Genomic DNA, 24,559 nt, shown 5'->3' with positions numbered 1-24,559 from the left:
ATTTTTTTAATGTAAAAACCACTATTAGCTAATAGGCCAAATAGGCCAAGAAGGTTCGCTAATCTCTGCTCTCAATGATCAGTTCTCTTTTATCCATTTTCATTTTTGGTGACTTTTTCCTTTGACATTTCTATTTTAACTATTCTATTTGCATCTAATTAAGTCATCAGAAGCTTAAAATTTGTTCCATATTTCTATTTCTCTATTTTACCACTTCCTGCTCTTACCATTTTAAAAGCAAATATAAAAGAGGGGGAAAAAAAAAAAACAGAACGGAACAGGAAAATACAAAAAAAACCAGGAGAAAGTAATGAAACTAATGAGTAAGATCAGCAAAGTTGAAAAGCCAGCAACACCTGAACAATTCAAAACAATGATGGAAAAGGATCATGAGATACTTGAATGGAAGGGACATCTGAACAATGTAAAATTAGCCTAGAAATAAATAACAAAATAAAACCTAAACTGGAATGAAAGTTTGGAATGGAAGTTCTAGAAAGACATGAAGAAACAATGAATCAAGACAAATCTGGGTATCTGTTAGAGTAACAACACTGGGAACCTCCCCTCAAACCTGTTCTCAATATCCACGCCAGAGGGCCACGGGAGAGCTCTCCTCGGAGCTGGAGTCTTTGGTCACTACATCTCCTAGCCTCTTCCCATTCTACATAAATCCATCTTCCCCACTGCTGCTATAGGTCCCCGCCCCCACCAAAAAAATCGTCTCATCATGACAGCCCCTTCTCCCCTCCACTCCCACTGAAACCCTTCTGCCCATGAAATAATGTGAACACTCCTTAACAGAGCAGGCAAGGTTTACATAACCTGACCTTCACCCCCTACCCCATCCTCTCCCTGATCACCCCATCCTCTCCCTGATCAGTTTCTCAACCATTAATGAGCAGAAAATCACTAGGACATTAATTAGAATGAAGACATATTCCTGGCTATATTCATCTAAACTGTGCCCTATGAAAATAAGTTTTAGAGATCAATATTCAAAATAACAGCTAGCAGGATTTTGCAAACTGGCAGAAAGATCAACTGATTGTTTTTGTCTTGATTGGTTTTTAAAAACTGAATGAGTGTCCCTGGGCAGGGCCAAAAAAAAAAAAAGGATCCATTTTAACAAAGATTCCACCATGTATTCACTTAATTATGCTATCTGACAGGTCTCAGACCGGGCTTTTGAGATTGCAACTCCTATTTCCCTACTAGAGCAGAAACTTAATGGGTGATGAGGAAAACTGATAATGAACACATGGAAGGTCTGAGGAACCAAGAAAGACCAAGATAAAAATGTGAAAACCACAGAGGAAAGATGGAAGAAGGCAGCAAGACCAATTGAGAAAGGAAAAAAAGAAAATCATCCACAGATAGGGAGAAATCATAAACTCACTGGAGGCAAGATCTCTGTTGAAAAAGCTGGGAAGAAAAGGAAATTTTCTTAAAAATAATAATTTTCACAGAAAATCAACAGGCTTTAATGTTTTATGTTTATGTAATATTTTATGAAGAGGTGCTAACCTTGGAACTGGAATGAGTTTTGTACAAAGAGACTGGGCGGGTAATCATTAAACAATACTAGTAGTTGTTAAACACTCCAGCAGTTCCATCCCAAAGGCTTACTTGTATCTTATACTTAAATGTATACATATATATATACATATCAAAGACTACATTATAATCTCAACATTTGGCAAAAGCATTCTTCACATTACTTTTAAGTTGTTTATCTGTCAACTAAAATGCAAAAAACAGATTTTTAAAAATCTAGGTTTAACAGACATTAAACAAGGGACATGGGTTGAGTTCTTTCTCTTCTCCCTTCTCCCCTACTCTAAGGTTCAGCTTTACACAGCAGTGGAAGAAGGGAACCTCACCCTTCCCGGCCTTCTACTAATCTCTTCATCAGAAGGACGAAGAGACTTAATCTACACCCACAGAGTTCATAAATCCCACTGCTTCCTGATGAAGCACAGTGGGATTAATTACAACAAATGAGCTGTATATCATTCCGTATACTTGGAATATTAATCCCAGTCATTTACAGCCGACTCTCAACCGAAATGGGAATTTACAGGAGACAAGACTCAAGACACGACAGCAAACCCTAGGGACCGACTTCAGTCCCAGAACAACTTTTTCTGATCACTGTGGCATTTCTATGAGGCATTCAAAGGCCAAGGTGGAAACCAAGTTCTTTAGCCAAAATACTGTTGATCTGCCCGCCTGAAATTATCTGTTCTAATAAGTGAAACCAGCATTCATGCCTCCTAAACGCTGCTTATCTTACACTGGCAGACAAACTGGAAACCTTATTTTAACATGGATCACTAGAAGGAGAAACCGTGAGTTAAAATGAAGAGACATCTCTCGACTCCAAATGTTTTGGCTGCCTTCAGACATCAAAGGAAACTTTCATGAATCACCAGGTAAAAGCAGCAGGAAAGGAAGCACAGTCTGTATTTGTTTTAGGTCCACTCAAAGCGGACAATCACATAATAAAGAAGAAGGGGGGCGGGGGGGAAGCTGTGGAAGATGGTCCCTCTCCAAACAACGTCCAAACACACCCAGATACCCCAAATTCTCCTATGCTCAACATCTGAAATTGTCTCTTCTCTCTTTACACGTGAAACGCGTTAACAACATCTCCCTGCCTGACCGCGTCCGAAAAGCCTTCCCAACTCCGGGGTAACTGACTCTGCTCTTTGAGGTCTTCCAGTTCACTTCCTGGTGGTCCCTCGGCAACCCCAACTCGGCCCCCCATATTTTACTTCTCCCCCCGACCCCCCGATTCCCAGCCCTCCCCCACCTCCCTTCCACAGCCCTCCCCCGCCCGCCCCTGGCCGGCCGCCGCGTTCCCTCGCGCCCCGCCCCCTGCGCCTCTCCAACCCCGTCCCAAAGTCCCTTCCTCGGGCCCTCAAAGACGACCCGCCCCTGGGGACCCGCTCCCCCTCACGACCCCACCGCCACACCCCAACCCTCACCGGGCCTCACGGAGGCGCGCACGCGGGCGGGGCCCCGCCCCCCCCCCCCGGCCTCACACTCCGGGGTCCCGGGGGGAGGGGACCCCAGCCCGTTACGCCCCCCACAGATAATGGGTGACACGGCGGCCCCCCACCCCTCGCCCCGCTCCTCCTCGGCGGGCCCGGCAGCCTCGCTCACCCACACGAACAGGCTGTCCGAGAGCAGGTACTGGGCCACGTCGCGGGCCCGGGGTCCCCCGGCGCTCGGCCGGACGAGCGCGGCCGGGTCTGGCTGCACTGGGGCCGTTACCGGCTCCGCCTCGGTGGGCCCGGGCCCGGGCCCGGCCTCGGGCTGGCTGAGAGCGCGGTAGGCGCTGACGATGGTGCCGAGCAAGGCCAGGCCGCTGAGGCCCGTGTAGGTGCGGAGGCTGGGCCAGGGGAAGCGCTCGAGGAAGAGCAGCGGCATGGCGGCAGCGGCGGCTTCCAGCCCCCAGGCCTCCCCGCGCTGCGGCCGGGTGCCGGCGGCCTCGCGAACGGCGCCCACGAGCTCTGGCGTCGCTGCCGCCGCCGCCGCCGCCGCCACCGCGCCGGGCCGGGCCGGGCCGCTCCTGGCCGCTCCGCCCCGCGACGCTCCCGCTGCTGCCCCTGCCGGCGCGGAAGAGCCTCGGCTGGCTCGGGGCTGGCCGCCGCCCCCAGCAGGGTGCGGGCGGGACGGGCGCGGGGGCGCGGCCTCGGTCCCCCGCCCCCAGCGGTCGCGAGGCCGCCTAGTTGGCGGAGGCCCCGGCCGCAGGCCCTGCGACCCAGCACCCAGCATTATCTTCCGCCGACACCCTAGCTCGGCCTGGCCCGCGGACGCTCAGGGCACCCGCCCTGGGCCGGGCCCAAGCGTCACTCAGGCCCGACGGCACTGACGGGCGGCCGAGCGCTGGCCGCGTGGGCCCATCCGGGCGTCGGGCCACTTGTCCTTAGTTTCCTTAACCTCCCCGTTAGCAAGTTACCCCAGAGCCTCCCTGTGGGCCTGGGAGCTTCCCAAGTGGCTGAAAGAGGAGACAATGCTTAGGGAATAATAGAGGCCCTGGCCCCATGGAAAGACAATGAATCAACAGTCTCAATTCCTCACAAATAAAGTATCTGCTGTTTACTAATAACCCCCGGCAAAGCCTAAAGTGAACTTGATTTGTCAAGGAAGTAAAAATGTGTTCCCTCATATGCCAGGTAGGAATGTAACATAGTGCCGGTACTTTGGAAAGTCATGTCAGCTCCTCAAAAAGTTTAAACCTAAGAGTGACCATTTGACCTAGCACTTCCACTCCTAGATGTATACCCAAGAGAAATAAAAACACACCACCGCACAAAATGTGCACACAAATGTCAGTAACAATGTTATTCTTAATAGTCAAAGTTAGAAACAACCCTAATGTCACTCAAGGGATGAATAGATAAATAAGGGATAACCCCCTAAAATGGAACAGTATTCAGCCATGAAAATGAAGTAGGGAAATATGCTGCAAGGACAGAGCATGAAAATGTGCTAAGTATAAGCATACATAATAAGCATACACACAAATGGTTACATAGTGTGATTCCATTTATATGAAATGTCCAGCATAGGCAAAAACATAAAGTAGGTTAATGATTGATGAACAATAGGGAGATGAGGAAACAGGTATAAAAGCTAAACATGGATTTCTTTCTGAGGTGATGAAAATGTTCTAAAATTCTGGTGACTGTAGAAGAACTCTGAATATACTAAAAATCTTTATTTGTGTAGTTATATGGTGAATTATGTAAATTATAGCCCAATAAGCCTATAACAACAAAAAAGACAGGAAAAAAAAGAGCTATGGAACAAAACTGCTACCTTTGGGGGTCTTATTCCTTGTTGTATCTCCAAGGCCTTTACAATTGCCTGAAGTAGAGGAGGTGTTCAGTAAATATTTGTCGATTCTTACAAACTTTCAAAGGCAAAAGACTAAATTACGTTCAAGGTCTCTTTCATGCCTAATATTCTAATGCTAAAAGTTTATTAGTTAGAAAACAAAAGATGGTTCAGCTCAAGGTTATTACTACCCTAAAAATTTGCAATATTTAGAAACATCCTATTAAAGGCCTTATGATGAATGCTCCTATTAAAGGCCTTATGATGAATGCAACAGTTTGGCTTTTACTGGGGAGGATGAGCGTCTACACACACACACACACACACACACACACACTTTCTTTATGAGATCTGTATGTTTGGCTTTTACTGGGGAGGATGAGCGTCTACACACACACACACACACACACACACTTTCTTTATGAGATCTGTATGATTACACTTTGTTTCCTTTCTCTACCTGCAGCCATTTGATTAAAATGCTAAACTTTCAACTGTATTGGTAAATAAAATTTCATTTTGAAAAAGGGATTGTAATTTTCCACAGAAGTAAATGTTCTACTTTATCTGAGCCCCCATAAATTTTAAACCACACTATTCTACAATCCACATTCAATCCAAGTCACAATACAGTTACAAAATATCATATTACCAAACTTGTCAAATCATCTTAAGGGGCTATTAAGGTACAACATTCTACCATCTTGAATTCTAAGTGCTATACTCTGAATTGTATTTTGAAAGAACCATTACTTTCTACGTGTTAAAGCTTTAGGCAACCTGTTTTCTGGAATGACTTAGTATTTAATAGCAGCCTTTAACATTTGATTCTGACTATATAATAAGCATGGCTTCCTTGGTGGCTCAGTGTAAAAGAATCTGCCTGCAATGCAGGTTCAATCCCTGGCTCAGAAAGATCTCCTGGAGAAGGAAATGGCAACCCACTCCAGTATTCTTGCCAGGGAAATCCCATGCACAGAGGAGCCTGGCGGGCTACAGTCTATTGGGTCATAAGAATTGGATGTGATTTAGTGACTAAACAAAAATCTAAACTTTCAGAAGCTTGAAATTTCTGAAGATTCAATATGAGAATATGTGACATTAACCCAACTAAATAAGGTTATTTTTTATTTGCATTTTAAGATTTTAGAGGTTGGTGTCTGGACATTTTACTAGGGTAATAATTAGTATTTGTTCTACCAACATTTTGTCCTCACCCACTCCAAGTAGGCAACCAGGCTTTTGAACATCCTTCCCTCAAGGTTTTTTTCCCAAAGATAGAACCCACTTTCTAAAGTCAACCAATGCTCTTGGTTCTTTGTACTGCCTCCTGCATCATCACAGGAGCGGCAAAGGAAACAAAACTCAGAGGGATGAATACTAGTGTGCCTAGGAAGGTTGGACCATAAGCATAGGGGCCACTTGCATCATCTGGTTCTAAGGCCTAAGTGTGACAGGGAGGCAATTGGACGAATATTCATGGAGTCCATGACAGAAGCTAGAGGTCTCCCCACCTCCACCTTCATTTCAGAGTACCATTTATCCTTCCTGGATTCTTGACTTTGGGTAGGCCCCTCCTCCCAATAATGACTGAGACTGAATTCCCTGTCATCTTTATGGGATGGGGGCTCTGATTTGGTTTGATTTAAAGGAAACATAGCAAAAAAAAATAAAAATAAAAAAATAAAGGAAACATAGCATTTCAGATAAACCAGAGTTGTGAGGATTCATTATTTAGATACATTATTGTTCATTTTTTTAAATATCCAAAATCCTTCTATATCCATGACCATTTGATTTTCACCCGGCCATGAGAAGGGCTGAGTAGTGTTTGTGTTAAGGTTCTGAACAGCCTAGGAAATGAACCTCATCTAATCCAGCAGCCTTCACTGTTTGCCCATAGAATTTTGTTGGTGTTTTCATTAGCTGGACTAATGTGTTCCACTACTGAATCTAGCAGAGGGGAAAAAATAACCAAGTTCGTAGGGAAAAAAAGTAAGCTAATGGGAATATTACAATATTTAGCTTTTGTTTCATAATTTTTCATAGCTCTGTGGTGCCTGCTGCAAAATATACAAGTAGTAAAACTTTCAGAAAAACTTCACAATAACTTTTATCAGGTTTGTTCAACCTTTGTTCAATGCTATGGTTTTATTACATATGTTCTCAAGTTCTGAGTTACTATTACAATGATGGAATTGCAAAGTGTTACAGAAGTAGCAAGCATGGTATCACAGACCATCATGACCTTCAAGCAAATCTGATTAAAAGAAAAAAAAACTGAAGTCAATACTCTATGGAAACTGAGGCCTCAATGATATAACATAGTTAACAAAATTTATGTCTACTTGTAAATCCCAGTTTTCAAGTTCCAAGTCCTTTCACATTGCAGAAAATGACCCTTTCACCTCGCAGGAAACTGAATCTGCCTAAGACCACTGCCAACACACAATGGAGGAATGTGAGAGGAGGGCAACATAGATGTCCCAGGTCTTCAGGTCCTTGCTGTTATGCAAGTTGTCTCTTACCTAATGTAATGGCCCCTGGCCAACGACACTGAAAAAGAATCACGCAGGATTTCTAATGGCAGACTGTGGTTAGTAGCCACACACAAAATTCAGTCATTGTTTTAATTTTTTTATTGAAATGACAATAAAATAAAATAAAAAAAGAACAGTGAACATTTTAATCAAACTTTAACTTTACAATTATAAAAATATAACCAAAACTTGTTTCTTTTATACATTTTTCTATAAACTTAACGCCAGAGTAATTCTCAAAGTCAAACTATAAATGATTCCTGTACACTATGATGTGAACACAGCAACCAGTTAAAGTTTTTAAAGCACTGATCTTTCCCTTAAAAGAACATGATACATCTTCCCAACTTAACTCGTCTCAATACAATCCAACACTAAAATACAAATTACATCTTACCTGGTTTAATCTAGACTTACTTAGGTTTTAGTCAGTTTTCTTTTTCCCCAAAACAAGCTAGATAAATGTAATAAAAGCTAATATTAAAGTGTGTTTTATGGCTCAAGTAAAATTACAGTATTATGCTTCTCATTATGTATTTAACAAAAGCAAATAGCTTCAAATGAGTCCATTTTAACCCAAATAATGAGTGATGTAAACCATGTGGAATAATTATGGGAAGCCAAACCTTACACTTATAAACACTGACTTGTATCACAGTCAGAGCCCACTAAGCCTCTTCTGGCAAATGCAATATGCAAAATTTCGTGCTCTTGGAAGTGGTCTTAGTGAGGGGCATAAACTGTTCCAAACACTATGAATGGGTGAAAACATCAAGTTTGAGGAACTCCAAGGAGGAAAATGTACTCCAAGCATTTCGTCTCAAGTGACTGAGCAGGTACTTTAAAAAACAGGCATTAAAAAACTGAAAGCATAAGAGTCACACTATTTAAGGAAATTTTAAGTGAATGGCTGGCTGGTTTGCACAATCTGAGGAACTCCACCTCTCACTTCTGACTAAACATATAAGAAAACAGACTGGCTAGTTTGGTTATGTTTGATCCAAATAAAATACTAACTCAACAAAATCCTTAAACATAAAAAAGGAATTACTGCACCACACAATGCTGTAATAATTACATGGGAAGACAATGATAAAAAGTAAAAAAACCTTTTAACTGCTGTCAAAAGATGGATTCAGACACAGAACTGTCATTATGCTATTTTACGTATCACCCACTTAAAAAAATCACAAGTATTCATCACATAGAAAAAACCACAAATTTCACTTTTCTTCAAAGGGATGTCAATCATAAATATGATTTAAAACATTTGAGTAAAACTTTATTTTTTTCCCCTCAATCTACTGAACACTTTCCAATGCCATTTAGTAGTTTTATGTAGAATATGCACTACTTACTCAGGGAAAAGAACACAGCATATATTCTAATTATACAATGCAAAAGGCTTTCATTTACAAACCTGGAAAACAAGGCATTCAAACATATAAGTCATTTAAAACTAGTCAATATTGATTATGTAAATAATTGGAATGAACATTTTAAGACTGTTAGTTCTTGAAGAAATGATAAGAACTTACATATCAAAGTGTTAAACAGTACCTCGTACCCTCTTTCTAATGGACTACCTCAAATTTGAACTTCCCTAGTTCTATTTTCAGCAGGAAACCTAACGCGAGAGCATTGGGATACAATTATAACAAGTTCAAAAACAAGTTTTAAAATGTGTTTGTATTATGAATTTTAACTCAAAATCAGGTCTACTATATTTCAAGGTTAGGAACTCCAGCTTACTATTTTTGTCACGTAAGCTCCAAGGTATGGATCAATCAAGCACTTATACTACTGGAAGTAATGATCAAGAAAGGATTCCTAGGCCAAAGCTTGAGTTACAAAAGAACATGAGTGGCCTCGAACTGGATGACGTTTCAACTCTAACACTCCTTACTGACAACACTTCACATCACACCACGAAAAAGTGTGCCTCTCTTCACCTTCCCCAAAGGGCATGAGCTAACACACCTGAAAAGTGGTCACTGTAGCTTTTCAATTGGAGGCCAGAAACAATTATGGAAGGTTAGGCTGGAGATCGGGCCAAGTCCATCTCTGCCTTCTCCAATCTTGTAGGATGCATCAGTGAGCTCAATAGTAAAATTAGTTAGTTAGAACATGTGAATGTGAAGCAGAACGGCAGAACTGTTATACTTGAAGGAGGGGGACTATCCATAGAGACAGGGGCTCTTTCAAAGGAGATCCCTGGTTATTTTTGGTCCTGGAGACAGGTGCTCACCTATCAGTAGGCAGAGTTAGATTCGCACTATTCGATTCACAACTGTGTGAAGGTTTCTTAGGACCTCACCTAAATAAGGTTTAATGTTTAAAATTGCTCAGTTGCTCTTGGTCTGATTTTCTCAAGCCTAAATAGGAAGAATATATGATGTATCTTTCACATCACCCAACATTTAGGAGAATAGCTCTGTCATCAGTACCATAAAGATGTACAACTAACCAAAAGTTTATTTCTATGAAAAACATAACTAGCAATCTATTTTAATAGCTGCATCTTATAAGACTTCCTTTACACTAAACCTACAATCAACCGTTTATAATAAGGCATACACAATATACTATTAAACAGTAACAAGGCCAATTCTTTTGCCTTAAGAATTTTTTTTATTCCCTCAAATTTGATCCTAATTTAACTGCGCTTTTAGGATTCTTAAATTTGGTATTTTTCTCTTAGGCTGACAAAATCTAATTCTGATTATTCCAAAATATATTTGAAAAGGCTTTATGTCACTTTTTAAAACCAAACTTTCATCTTGTTGGCTATAACTCCACATTAATTGAAATAACAAACTTTATAATCCAAGAGTTCAAAACCTAACAGACCCACTTTTAGAAACTTCCTTCACAGATCACCATTTCACCACAGCCATAAAAATAACTAAGACACATAATTTCACAAGAACACAGATAATAAATACTTCCATTATGGGGGGGGGAGGTTAATTGAGCCCTGGATCTCTTTTTATATCAATTCCCACGACTTTCCCCGACCTAGTCAATTTTAACAGTTTCCTGTATGGCTAATGTCTGTTGCTTGTGAAATAAGGTCTAGCTATGCTGGTATAAAATGTACTCATCAGTAATATACTTGGAGTTCTGCTGTGATATAACTCATAAAGAGTGTAAAATTGGTATAGCAGTTGCACCTTGGATTCAATCAAGCAAATGTAGTTCCCCAAAGTAACAGACGATCCTCATCACAAAAATCTACAACATGGTCTTGGAAGTATACCCCCAAGAATGGTATCAGAGTGAAGAGTCCCACAGGCTTGATTGACCTTAATCTGGCATTATATCTTAACATTCACCTGCCTAGTTGGGGAAAAGGAATCCTTGGCTGTAAGAATTTTACAAGTTTAATGTGAAATTAAAAAACAAAACAACAAAAAAACAAATAGAAAGAAGTCCACTTTCTTTAATGTTGTACAAAAAATATTTGTGTAGAACCAAAAGTAAACTGAACAATATCACATTTGTTTACAGCACAATCTAGCTTTTCATATTAACTTTACTATTCAGACAATAGAAAGTAGGTGGTAATTTCAGGACTGGGAAAGAGAGAACACCAAAAAAAACTTCAGGGACATTTACTCTCCACTGTGCATAGCTGTGCTCACAGAGACGGCTTCTCTTACTTCTCTGCTGTGCAGCAACTCAGTTGTATATAAAATTGAATCTGAATTTTAAAAAGAATAATATCTTTATTAAAAACAGTATTATTTACATTTTTCCTACCTTAGATAAATTTATCTGGACATTTAAACTCTCCCTTGATATTTTGGGCATTTTCTACATAGACACCCTTTTCTTCCACTTGTCACATCTTACGTTCAATGCTGCTCAATACTTATAATTTTAAAAAATTCTAATAGTGTAAGTTTGATCCACTTTCCTTGAGGGAAGCAGACATTTATACCTCCTTGTATTCTGACCACCCAGCCCAATTACTGTTACCTGACTGCGTTTAAATAAATGAATAACGTGACTTTTTTCACATCCCATACTTCAGTGTGTAACCCATCAACAGACCAAAGCAGAGGAACAGAGGAAGTCTGACTTCTGAGCCAGAACAGAAAGACCAATTTCACAGTAAACACACTTTCACAGAAGGCCAAGATCACAACTGAAATTGGTTTTAAAGTAACATTTGTGGAATATTACTCAGCCGTTAAAAAGAATTCATTTGAATCAGTTCTAATGAGATGGATGACACTGGAGCCCCTTATACAGAGTGAAGTAAGCCAGAAAGATAAAGAACATTACAGCATACTAACACATATATATGGAATTTAGAAAGATGGTAACGATAACCCTATATGCAAAACAGAAAAAGAGACACAGAAATACAGAACAGACTTTTGAACTCTGTGGGAGAAGGTGAGGGTGGGATGTTTCGAAAGAACAGCATGTATATTATCTATGGTGAAACAGATCACCAGCCCAGGTGGGATGCATGAGACAGGTGCTCGGGCCTGGTGCACTAGGAAGACCCAGAGGAATCGGGTGGAGAGGGAGGTGGGAAGGGGGATCGGGATGGGGAATACGTGTAAATCTATGGCTGATTCATATCAATGTATGACAAAACCCACTGAAATGCTGTGAAGTGATTAGCCTCCAACTAATAAAAAAAATAAATAAATAAAGGTAGGAATAAAGAGATCAAAAATAAATAAATAAATAAAGTAACATTTGTTAAGCACTTACCTGGCATTATTCTAAGTACTTTATTATGTGTTATTTCACTTAGTCCTTATAAATCTATGAAGCTGGGTCTACCATCCCCCTTTACAGGTGAAGAAATAGGTATAATAATTTGTCAGAGACCACACTGCCAGGAAGCAAAGAAGGTGGAATTCAAATCCACACACTGACTGTAGAATCCATATTATTAACCATTATGTTATTCTATGAGTCCTATCTGTTATTGACAAGGACCTCAACCAGTACAAGTCAATTGAAAAAACAAAACAACACATATTTCTCATCACTCCATCTGCCTTAAAAAAAAAAAATTAAACTCCATGTAAAAATTCAGGACTTAATCCTACATGCCCCAACTTGGACCTGAATAGATTTCCCAGTGAGTAATGAGAATACTCATTACAACAAGAGATTCAATTCTCCACAGTTTTATATACATAACTCCCATCATATTTATTATACATTGTCAACTACGATTTTACCATCTCTTCTTTGAATGAAGATTTCAAACTTACCTGTGGAAAATAGCAGATATGGAGAAGAACAGATGCACAAATACCAGAATGTCATGCTGCAACTTAAGGTCTAAGGACACAGTCATCTTTGGCTTAATCTACACAAGACCTAGGGATCCATCTACTGTCTTAGTTTCCTTGAAGACCAAAATTTATGAACCATCCCTCCTCAAGTGGCTTGAATTTTTTTAAATCCGGCAGTTTAGATGAAGCAAACACAAAAAGCCCAACTTTCCATACCTGCTCAAAAGCTGGGGGAGACTAGAAATGATGGGTCCATATCCAGGGGCATTGTCATACAGTTCAAAGAGTGGTGCAGCTACCAGCTTGTAATTTTTAGGGACTGCAAACAAGGCTAAAACAAAAACAGTGTTCATTGGCTAAAATAAAAACAGTATTTGTTTTCTATACTTCCTTAGATAATCACTGCTTCTACTTCACTAATAATCATCAATTTTACATTTGAGAAATTTCTGAGGAAAAAAAAATTCTCATTAACACATTCTGGTGGTCTTTTAAGCAAAGGTTAGTCACAGCTTTGAAATGGACTCTAAAGAAATCCATGCTGTTAACAACCAAGAGCACCTTACGAGTGCTGGCTCTGGGAGAAAGGGGAGGAGACCCCTGATCTTCTAATTTATTTTGAATTCCATTTTAAAAGTATCAAAAACCAGAGTAATTAGTTGTTAATGTGCACAACAGAGCTAAAGATTCTATTAAAAAAAAATTCAATTTATCTGCCTCCTAAAATTTTCAGTTTACCACAATGTGAAAATCAATACCAGCAATTGAACAGTTACTAAAAATATTATAGTCTGATATTTTTGGCTCTAGTTACTTACTCTTCCCCTGTAACATAACTGGTATATGCAAGAAAAACTAGGTAATTCTGGATAAAAATGGTATGTGTTTTTAGTTTTATGATAAATCCCCAAATTCAAGTAACTTGAGGAAAAACACAAATAGAGGTACCCTTGAAATTACACTACAGAAGTTTTTAGATGTCTGCCTTCAAAACAAAGTAACTTACCTTTCTCTTGAAGCTGAACCAGAAACAACTTCTTATGTTCCTTAGGTTTTGTAATATGTGCAGGAATATATGGGTACTAAAATAACAAAGAGAATAATTTGTAGTTGCCAAGACATCCCTGACACCTCCCATGCCTCCACTGACCAACTTTTCCCATTTCAGACTCTAAGCTCAAGTATCAGGCCTGAAGACCAACTTCTTTATAACCCCAACAGAATTTTAACATGTACACCATGACTTCATCTATTTCTTACGTGTTTATCCCCCAATACAGTGTAAACTGCCTGAAGAAGAATCCTTTCTAGTTTTCCCTTTACCTAATAGATCTGGTACCTAATGGATGAACTAATAAATACATGCTTTAATAAATATAAAATATCAAGCAGTAAATGATTCAGTCGCAGAAACTACAGGTTGAGAAGTTTAAACACAATGAAATTTGACATATTTATAATAAAAGTTCTTTTAAAAACATATCATTACAAAGTTAAATTTGCTAGAATCCTGATGCAGACCATGTTTACTAAATAAAAAGTTTAAATACAATGAGGTGCTCGACAGGAAATTTCTCCCCACAATCACCACACCCCCAACATGAGACAGTGCTGCAGGAACACTGGATGAGCGGTCTCTGTCAGCTGAACAAAGTCAAATTGTTTGTGAAAATGGAGAAAACATTTTGAAGAATGTAAAGGAAGAAGAGAATTACAGAGGGAAGGTTGCTACCTGAGAAAGAAGAATTTTACACAGAGAATTCCAAAAGTCTAAGATAAAGATTTCTTTTTCTTCTCCTGTGCACACATAATGAAACCTCTCCTACATCTCCCCATAATACATTCAGAGAAGCCTACTTTCCTTTCTGAAGTATTTGAGGGCAGGGGAATTAAAAAAAAAGTGCTAAAAACAGGCGTAACGGGAAAGGAAGATAAAAACAGAGGCTGCCAAAAGGAGGTATCAGCACCCCCATTTCTGTAAGAAACTTGTGCAAAGGGACTAAGTATCCTTCCCATAATGATATAGCTAAGCAATGATGCCAGGATCCAAGGAGTCTATCTAACTCTTACCTAATTGGAAAAGCCTATTTCTCACTGTGCCATCCCAACGGAACCTAAACAGTCCTCCGACTACACTAATTCCATACCAGAGCCATTCCTAGGGATTAATGAATCAAGACAGCTAGCTACCCCAGGCTTTGGAGGTACCTTACATGACCATGAAAACCACGCACACTGGCCATCAGAGATCCAGTGAGGAGAGCGTGCTTCAAAACAGCCAAAGTGTGGACAGCAGGGACGGAGCAGTCAAAAGGAATAGGATTGCTGAAGTATGACCATGAGCTAATTGGTGGGGGTGAGTGACAGCTAATGGGATTTGTTCACTTTTACTATGCTATTTCTGTATATATTTGAAATTTTCCTTTCAAAGAAAAAATGCTTGGCTTTTATTTTTTAATTTAAATTAACGAGAGAAAAAAGGAAATTCCAAGTCAAATTCTATTACGAACTTTCTAAATGGCTAGAATTAAATCAGTTTCCTACTTCCCCAAATGCCCAGCAAATATAACTGAACACTGACCTGAGGAGGTTCAAAATTTGGTCTCCACCAGTTGCCAATGCAGTCATCAATGACCCAGTCCTGCAGGACTCCATCTTGACGACCCAGTATCTGCCAAAAAGAAATGACAGAGCCGGTAAACAACTAAATATACATACCAATGAATATCCTTCTTCAGTGAAGAAGGTATTTTTTACAACACTCCTAATAGAGACAAATAGCTAATATGCCCCCCATATAAATTTCCTTTCTGTAATTTACCTGTGTCATTCTGCCCAAGACATAAACTATTCGTTCAAAACTGGCAAGCTAGCAACAACATAATGATGGAGGACCAACCCATCTGTTCTAGGTCTTGGCACTGAAAACCAAAGAATTAATTGCCTGTATCAGCCAACGACATCCATCAGTTTTCTAGCATCAACTACGGCTTTTGTAAATCACCCACCTAACCAAGCTACAGAAATAAGTATGCAAAACTCAGTTTTCATTTCTATAAATCTGTATATCATAGATTAAATTTAACTTAATCAGAGCTATGCTCTACATATTTTAATTAGCCAAAAATGCTCTTACAAAGTTCATGATGAGAAAGAGCAGTTAACTGTCCCACTTTCCCATTCCCACTGGCTACAACTTTCAACTCTTAGCCGTTTGCCCTCCTGATATTTGCCTCCATTTTTAAAAACATTCTTCTTGTTTTTAAATAAACTGTTTATCTCAGTTTTAGGTTTACAGAAAAGTTGAAGCCTAGAACTAGGGAAGCCCTAGAATTCCAGCTGTGAATCAGAGCTGAGAGCATGTAGAGATTGAAGAGACTTCCCAAATATCCCACAGCCAGTTTTCCCTACTATTAACATGTACATTAAGATAGCGTATTTGTCACAACCAAGGAACCAACACCAATAACCTTATTATTAACTGAATTCCATATTTTCATCAGATAACCTTCATTTTTACCTAATGTCTTTTTTTCAGTTCCAGAATCCCACCCAGGATATTACATTATATTTGCATTTCTCCTTAGGCTTCTCTAAGACTGACAGGTTCTCAAACTTTCCTTATTTTTGATAACCTTCACAGTTTCGAGGAGTAGGAGTTAGGTATTTTGTATTATAGAATGTCCCTCTATTAGACTGAGATTTCAGGTAATTGGGGAAGGAAAATCACAGAGGTAAAGTTTCATTCTCATCACATCATTGCAAGGGTACATTCCATTAACATGATTTATCACTGATATTAACCTTGATCACCTGGCTGAGGTAGTATTTGTCAAGTTCTCTACTGTACTTTTTAATAGTTACATTTTTATCTTTTATGATCATTTCTTGATTGCTTTTCATTTTTAAAAATCTTTTAAAAAATTTAACACCCTCTACTGTGGAACAAGACTTTAGATCTTAAAACCATATTCCCCACTCATACTTTCTCTTCTACTATGCTCCCATTGTCAGTATTTAAATCAATATTCAGTATTTAATATGACTTGGTGAATCAGCAGAGCATTTACTAAACTATAATTACACATCCCTACTTGAACAACTATCCTTTCCTTCAGAGATAATAACTCATTTCATTTACTATCACTAATTCATTCCCCACATTCTCCACAAGAACTTAAATTTCTTCTCAATTCAAACATTAGTCTATCAAATATTATCCTATTTTTCTAAGAGACATTTTTCTATCATCCTGCTTCAATCTGTAGTTGCTCTCAGCCCTGATTCACAGCTGGAGTTCTAGGGCTTCCCTTGTTCTCTCTCCTGTGTTATTAGATCCTCTCTATATTCTTAACCCTGCCCCTTCTTTCTTTGTTCATTCTTTCATTTTGGTGGTTAATATCCTCCACTAGCTTCCTAAAAAAAGGTACAAAAGACATCACCTTTTTAGAAACTCTGCCGGGCTGGAAATAACTTTATCAGCACACTTGACTTATAGTTTGACTAGATAAAAAGTCTCAGATGGAAACTATGTACTTTCAGATTTATGAAGGTATGCTCCATGATGACTTAGCTTCTGCTATTGTTTCTGGGAGGCTGATGCCATTTCTGACTTTGATGTTTTTGTATTTAACCCAGGTCTACCCATTCCTTCTCCCCAACTTTGGAAACTTTCAGGATTTTTCTCTTTACCCTTTTTCTAAAGAGAAGGCCAGTAGGTCTTTTCAATCCAAAAACTGATGACTAGGTTTGGGAAACTTTCTTGAATTACTGCTTTGCTAATTCCTTTTCCTCTGTTTTATTTATCCAGGTTAGATTTTAATTTTTAATTGAATTATAGTTGCTTAACAACGTTTCAGGTGTGCGGCAACCTGATTCAGTTACACATATAAATACATACATATCCTTTCTCAGTTCTTTTCCATTACAGGCTATTACAAGATACTGAATACAGCTTTCTGTGCTATGCAGTAGGTCCCTGTTGTTTGCACAGTTTATACTGATCCTTTTCTCTTACCTATGTTCTTTTTGTTCTACTTTCTGGTAGATTTCAACTCAATTTTTTAACTCGCTACTGAATTTTTAATTCTGCCTTGTAAAAAAATTACTCATGCGTCCTTTTTTGTTGGCTACGTAGCCTTTTCTACTGTTGCTGTTAGTGTGTAGAACACGCACACTGTTCTACAGATACAATATCTCCTTTTATCACATCAATAATATTAACTGTAATTCTGCTGATAACTGAATTTTCTGTTTCTGCTAAGTTCCCTTTGCTTCTTTTGCTCTTTTCTGTTTAGAAGTTTTCCCCAAAAGCCCGGTGATACTGGTTACCTGCTCGCAATTAAGGGTAAAATAAGCTGCGTAACTGACAACTCTGTGTACATAAGTGACAAGGCTACCCTAGTTCTTTGGGGAGGTTTCCAAATATTATCTATCATAAAAGTATTTTTTGGAACTCTCCATTTTCTCCAGGGGGAAAAAAAAAGCCACCCTCTCATCTTCAGCCTGCTGTGTGTAAAACTAGCTGTTAACACTATCAGCCGAGCAAAAGTCTCACTATGTAGGACGTAACCTCACTTACTCTCCCACCTCCTTAACTTGTCCATTGCTTAAGTGTTTTCCAATTCAACCTCTACCAAGAATTAACCAGCAGCCAGTCTTTGCCTAAATGTAAAGTAGGGAAGATGATCTAGGTACATCAATAATCTCATGCAGACTGCCTGTCAATTCAGCTTTCAGTCCATGCACACCCCCTCTTCCACAGGCACCCCCAATTCCTAAGCTTTTCTGATGTTCTAGAGTGCTGAGTCCTTGACTACCCTTCTGGGAGGCTGAGGTTTTGACTAAGTCAATTATGATTCGCTCATCTGCCTTCTACCTTCAAACACTTTTTCCTTGTTACTGTCTCATTTTACACTCCATCAACCTAGTGGACTTTTATCTTTCTAAAACCCCTTTAATGTTTTTTGGTGGAGTTATAAGAAAAAACTGAGGTAAGCAGGTAGGTCCAATCTACAGTATATAAATGAAAGTTCAAACACAGCACAACATTTAAGAGTAACAATGCATTTTAGAAATACTAAAAAGACAAGTCAAAGTGGAAGAAATACAGGTTTTGTATTTTTTTGTATTAGTTTTGTATTATTTTTTTGTATTAGTTTTGTCTCTTTTCTGTATTTGCCAAGGATTTTGCAGAGAATATGTATTAGTTTTGTAGCTAAGGGGGGTTGATGCTAAGAAAGAAAACTATTTATTAATGAAACAGCCTACAATCTCAAAAACCTCCAGCATCTATATGCATCTGGCCCCACGTCTTTACAGACAGACATTAGAACAGCTTCTAAAAGTAGTACAACCTGGGCAAAGCCTAACAGATATGTGCAAAAATGAAAATAGGTATGTAACAGGAATCACTGTCCTGTCAAAATTCCGACACCTACTCTGGAATAAAATCACCTGCATTCAAATCTCCAGCTTCACCACACACTAGCTGTAAAACAGTAAGGAAGCTACTTGCACTCTCTGTGCCCTAATTTATCAGTAAAACAGGATTAATGGCACCCACTTCCTAATGCTGTTATGATGTTTAAACGAATTATGCATGTAAAGCACTTAGAACACTGCTTAGCAATCAATACTCAGTAAATGTTGTTTTATTAACCAATATTGCTACATCAACTATTTCAATGGAAAATAATGCTATGACAAAGTATAAGTTCAACTTAGAGAAAATAAACATTGTACTAAGACTTTAAGATTTATGTGTTATTTATAGAAAACTAAATATTTAAGATAAACTCATCCTTTTCAAGGCATAAAAAAATCTGACTATGCATTAAGTTGACGGTATTTAGATGAGCATTAATGAAATCATCAAAGTGGTTAAACAGAAAAATACCTCTGTCATTAAGCGTTTTAGTCCTTCAACTTCATCTTCTCCTGGATTAAGCTCACCACCAGGTCTGTATAAAGGTTAAAATTTCAGCTTTCAACTTGTATTAACAATTTTGGTTAACAGGAACAACACAATAATTACTATTTCTATCAAGCAGCTTTGTAACACATTTCGGTGTCACATAAGGCAATTAAAGCAAACAAATGTCAAATGCAGGGGGAAGAATGTGCCAGAAAACTGAATTCATGTTCATTCACGACATTCACAGTACATAAACCCTAGTCTTAAACAAAATATGTACCACAACATAAACATCAGATAGTTGCTGGAAACCAGTACATCCCAATTTTTTCTCTCTGGAAGTTATCTAGTGGTAATGGAGTCTAGAAATGCCCAGAGAGCAGTGGACCCACATTCTCTAGATCTGAAGAATGCGGCATTTTTTAAAAAAATTCCCAACTATTTGAGAACACTCTTTTTGGTACAATCTAGTCAAAGAGTTGTGGACTAAACATACTGAGAGATTTATAAACTTGAGAAAACTAAACAATCATCTATAAAAATGTACAGCATTTTAAGAATAGGAAACACTATTGATCCTAAGCAAGAAATAGTATCAGTTGTTCTCAGTAATGCTACAAAGACATCTAGAAATTGAACTTGGACTCGTTTTGTCTCATAGGGCTTCTCTCAAGCTCAATCATTAGCATCAATGATACACAGAAAAATGAAGATTTCTAGTTAGACAATAAATGAACACTGCAATGGAGGAAAAAAATGCTTTTGAGTTTCTCTTCTCTTCCAAAAGACTCCAGTAACAGTCATGTTTGTTGAGACAAATGACTAAAAGCAAAAGCTGTATTTTAAAGCTGCATTAAACAGCCATCTTATTAAAAGTTGTTCATTTCCAATGACACTTACAATTTGAAGAACGTTGTTCCCAGCTGTAGCAGTAACACATGGGGTAGCCGGTGCTCATGGACAATCAAAACCCCTTCTACAGTCCTCCTCATGCCAATTTTATCAAATTCTTCCCTCATGCGCTGAAATCTGGCTGCAACAGAGCTGTCCTTCTCATAGAGGGGCTCTTTTGTACCAAAAGTGTAATTGGTAAGAGGGTACCTGTGATCCAAAGACAGATATCTGAAAACTGTAGACCATAAATTACTAGGACAGACACCAATCACATGAAACCTTGGTAAAAAGTGTGTATATATTGCACTTAGAGACAAAGAATTTGAACAAAATTAAACAACTAGTTAATAAGACAGCAGAGATTAGAATCTAGCTCTCTGGACTCCAAAACCAGAGCTTTCATTAGCTCAAGCTGCTACTTCCTACTTGAACTCTCAAGTATAGGTGACAGTATCCTTAAAGCTCTTATATGCATAGAGGAGTGGCTATCTGGGTAACTGGCAATTCTCTGGTTTTAGATGCTAACACTGTCAACCTGGCTAATGTGCCCTTGGGCTCCTCTACCAATCTAATCATAAATTCTATTAATCATGGGTGCTAATGGCTGATGTCTTTTTCTACAAACTGAGCCACCACTTTCCATTATCTCCCCAGTTATTTTCTATTTGTCCCAGTCAACTATCGTCAGAGTTTTCTGGTACCTTTCTTCTTCAGATGAACTTTTCTTTCCCTTCTAAGATGTTGAGCCTTCAGCATTTCTTCTATTCAGTATCTTTATTCTTCCTTTCTCGTCATTTCAATCTTTTGCTGACTAGATGTAATATAAACATTCTCTACTTATCAAGAATTCAAAATATAACATATTGAAAAGTTTTCTTCTTGCCTAGTAAATATTTTTTCCTTAAAAATAGTTTAAAAACTTATTTCATCACAGGTACCACCTTGTAACCCTTTGATTATAAGACTTACAGAAAGCAGCCTTTGATTATAAGCCTTTGGGTAAGAATGCTTTGGCCACACTTGCCTGTCCCCAACATATCTTGTCTACCAAAACACCTTGAGTAAGAAGTCAACAACTACACAACTAATCCACTAAGCTATTCTTAGAAGGGGAAACAAATCAAGGTTGCCAAAATAAAAAAAAAAAAAAATTACTTTAATCCCAGGAGCCAAATTCCAGGCATAAGTGAAGCAGCGCTAAAGCAACTAAAACAAACTATTTCCAAGGTGCTCTAAAGATTTTAGGACCTTCCCCAGTAGACTCAATGCTAAATCTAACATCTTCACCATGAGTAGCAGCAACCCCACACAGCACTTTGTGCCCTCCGGTTAAAAAAAAAAAAAAAAAGGCTTTATATACATTAACATTCAATTCTCATCACCTGAATTAGAATTAAAGACAGCTCTAATACATCTCTATTGCAAACCCAGCTCTCACATCAAGAGATGCCATTAAGATGAAATATAAGACTGTTCAGCTGTGAAGTCAGTGGCAGCCCAGACACATCTGTAGTATTCCCATCCTACTGTGAGCTTTATAAAGCAGGGACTACACCTGACTTCCTCACCACTGTCTACCCAGCATTAATCCCAGTGCCTGCTACAAACTAAGCATTCATGCAGTATTTCCTCATAAAATACACTGGAGGAAAGATAACTTATTTTCAATTTAGGCCATTACTCAACCAGGTGAACTGAATTCACAACACAATTCTTTCTGAATACTGTGATCATACAGGAGAGAGAAAGTACTGCAAATCCATTAACTCATAACTTTAATGGAGCAAAAAAGGAAACATTTTCACCAAGTTAGTTCAACATAATGGCCTGATGCAAAACAATCGAATAATCAAGTTAAAAGCAAGGTAGAACTGTGAGCACTAACAATAACAACCAATGAAAGTAATACAGAAGCTGTGCTTTCACATTTTTTTAAAAAACACTTAACCTTTTCCATTTCATGGGAATACTATGAGGATTTTTCTAAGGTGTGATATGAAATTAAAATGCTATTGTTAGTGTAATAGCTAGAAATATTAACTTGTATGTGTATGCTTAGTCCTTCAGTCATATCCAACTCTTTGCCACCCCATGGACCACAGCCCAACAGGCTCCTCAGTCCATGGGAATTTCAAGGCAAGAACACTGGAGTTGCCATTTCCTCCTCCAGGCGATCTTCATGACCCAGGGATCAAACCTGTGTCTCCTGTTCTGCACTGGCTGGTGGATTCTCTACCGCTAGTGCCACCTGGGAAGTCCATTAACATATACAGTATCTACTACTTGTATGAAGTGAAGTGAATTCGCTTTGTTGTGTCTGACTCTTTGCGACCCCATGGACTGTATAGCCTGCCAGGGTCCTCTGTCCATGGGATTCTTTGGACAAGAAAAATGGAGTGGTTTGCCATATCCTTCTCCAGGGGATCTTCCCAACCCAGGGACTGAAACTGTTCTCCCGCACTGCGGGCGGACTTTACCATCTGAGCCACTAGGGAATTTTATTACTGGTATACCATCTACTAGCTCCAGATTTCATAAACCCAACATTTTTATTACCTAAATTTCCATCACCTGTTCTGTCAAATAAAGCAAAACCATCTTTTCAATTCAAATCCCTTTTGAGTAAATTTCATTTATTTGAAAATAAAGTAGAGAAACACCTAATGTGCCCTACCAAAACACCAGAATCAGTAAATCCTTGCATCCTTTAAATACTGACCAACATAAACTGCTCATTTTCCTCCATTAGCTCGGCACCATGGTGCCTCTCAAACTCTCAAGAATGATTTTTTTTTTTTTTAAGAAAAAGCATATTGATAATTTCTTGAGCAAGACATAGACTAAATTTCAATTTCCTGCCACAGATTACTTTTGAGAGTGGCTTCGAAATGCAATGGCTTAAAGCGCTTAAAAAATAATATGTTAAAAGTAAAATACAGCCCACAATGGGTTCTCTGGAGCTACATTTTGGTCCTCTCCAAGGACTGAAAGAGCTTCCCAGGTGGCTCAGTGGTCAAGAATCCGCCTGCCAGGCAAGAGACGCGGGTTCGATCCCTGGGTCGGGAAGATCCTCTGGAGAAGGGAATGTCAATCCACTCTAGTATGATGGCGTGGGAAATCCCATGGGCAGAGGAGCCTCGACGTCTGCAGTCCCTAGGACGCCGAAGAGTCAGACACGGCCTAGAGCCTGAACTACCACCTCCAAGGTCTGAAAGCCCCAGCCCCTTCCCAAAGCCGGGGCCTCCTGGCTGCTCGGATGCTGTCGCTGAGGCGGCGAGGACATGGAACGGAACATGGGGTAAGTCAGACAGCTCTAAGCAGATGAATAAAATGTATTCAGGAGCCGAAACTCAATAAAGCAACAGAGGAAAAGACTAAGCCTGCGCGTTATAGCTAGATCTCGAAAGCTTACTGTTAAAGCAAAGCCTAAACGGCAAAAAACGATACTACGTTATACCACTCACAGCAAATAAAAACACACAAAATGCCATATACGCGCCGTTAAAGGATAAACACCACGGTTTGCGGCTGGTTATCTCCACAGACGTGGGCAAAGAATGAGTTCAAAGCGTTTTCCTACAATGAATGCAGGGGCATGGAAACAAGCCATCTTTCCAGGAAAGGGAAAACCCTCTCAAATAGGGCTCTAACCTGTGGCGCTGGAGGGTAAGGAAGAGGAGGCCGCCGAGGGCGCGCCAGAAGACTGGAGTCTTTAGGGGCGCTCACGGCCAAGGGGATGCAGACAGAACCGCGCGCGAGGACCAGGCCGCACTTACAGGTTGATGGTGCGCTCCAGGGTGAGGGGCTTGGTCTGCTGGATGTACTTGTTGCCGAACTGGGTGACTCCCCGGGGCCAGCCGGTCTGCGAGCGATTGGGCGGCACCACGGACATGCTGGCGAGCTCGGGCACTAGCAGCGAGCGGAAAACTGGAGGCAGTGAGACTTCCCCAGCAGCGGTTATTTGCGTCCCACTCAGCGGCCGCCGCCGACCATTAACAAGAGAACGCCGAAGAAGGCGTACGGACGCCGGAAGTGCACCCGGAGCCTCTGGCGGCAGGAAGTAGAAAGGCGGTTTCCTATCCCCAACGACCCAA

At 39.6% G+C, this 24,559-nt stretch overlaps 2 protein-coding genes across 2 annotated transcripts in view; both read right to left on the bottom strand.

Annotated features, from left to right (window-relative positions):
* The window catches only part of AMFR (autocrine motility factor receptor), a 40,254-nt gene extending 36,615 nt beyond the window's left edge, over window positions 1-3,639 (bottom strand). The window contains exon 1 of the mRNA XM_043898506.1: window positions 3,169-3,639. Coding sequence (XP_043754441.1) covers window positions 3,169-3,435 — 267 coding nt within the window. The 5' untranslated portion in view covers window positions 3,436-3,639. The remainder of the gene's footprint in view (window positions 1-3,168) is intronic.
* Window positions 3,640-7,464: 3,825 nt separating this feature from the next.
* On the bottom strand, window positions 7,465-24,510 carry NUDT21 (nudix hydrolase 21). Its single transcript, XM_043898522.1, has 7 exons — window positions 24,242-24,510; window positions 20,472-20,672; window positions 19,554-19,617; window positions 15,237-15,326; window positions 13,662-13,737; window positions 12,872-12,986; window positions 7,465-11,091 (listed from the first exon to the last, which is right to left on the bottom strand). Exons 1-7 carry the CDS (start codon window positions 24,355-24,357, stop codon window positions 11,070-11,072), a joined length of 684 nt encoding a protein of 227 aa, XP_043754457.1. The 5' UTR covers window positions 24,358-24,510; the 3' UTR covers window positions 7,465-11,069.
* Window positions 24,511-24,559: the final 49 nt, after the last annotated feature.

Source organism: Cervus elaphus, chromosome 4, assembly GCF_910594005.1.
Source record: "Cervus elaphus chromosome 4, mCerEla1.1, whole genome shotgun sequence".
Classification (NCBI taxonomy): domain Eukaryota; kingdom Metazoa; phylum Chordata; class Mammalia; order Artiodactyla; family Cervidae; genus Cervus; species Cervus elaphus.
This window is presented reverse-complemented; position numbering and strand designations above follow the sequence as displayed.

What these genes read in the sequence shown, in the direction of transcription:
- NUDT21 (XM_043898522.1), bottom strand. Translation starts at nt 24,357, where the DNA reads ATGTCCGTGGTGCCGCCCAATCGCTCGCAGACCGGCTGGCCCCGGGGA. An exon ending in CTGGAGCGCACCATCAACCT is followed by an intron (nt 20,673 to 24,241) that starts GTAAGTGCGGCC and finishes TTTGGATCACAG; the next exon opens with GTACCCTCTTACCAATTACA. An exon ending in GGAACAACGTTCTTCAAATT is followed by an intron (nt 19,618 to 20,471) that starts GTAAGTGTCATT and finishes ACCTTTATACAG; the next exon opens with ACCTGGTGGTGAGCTTAATC.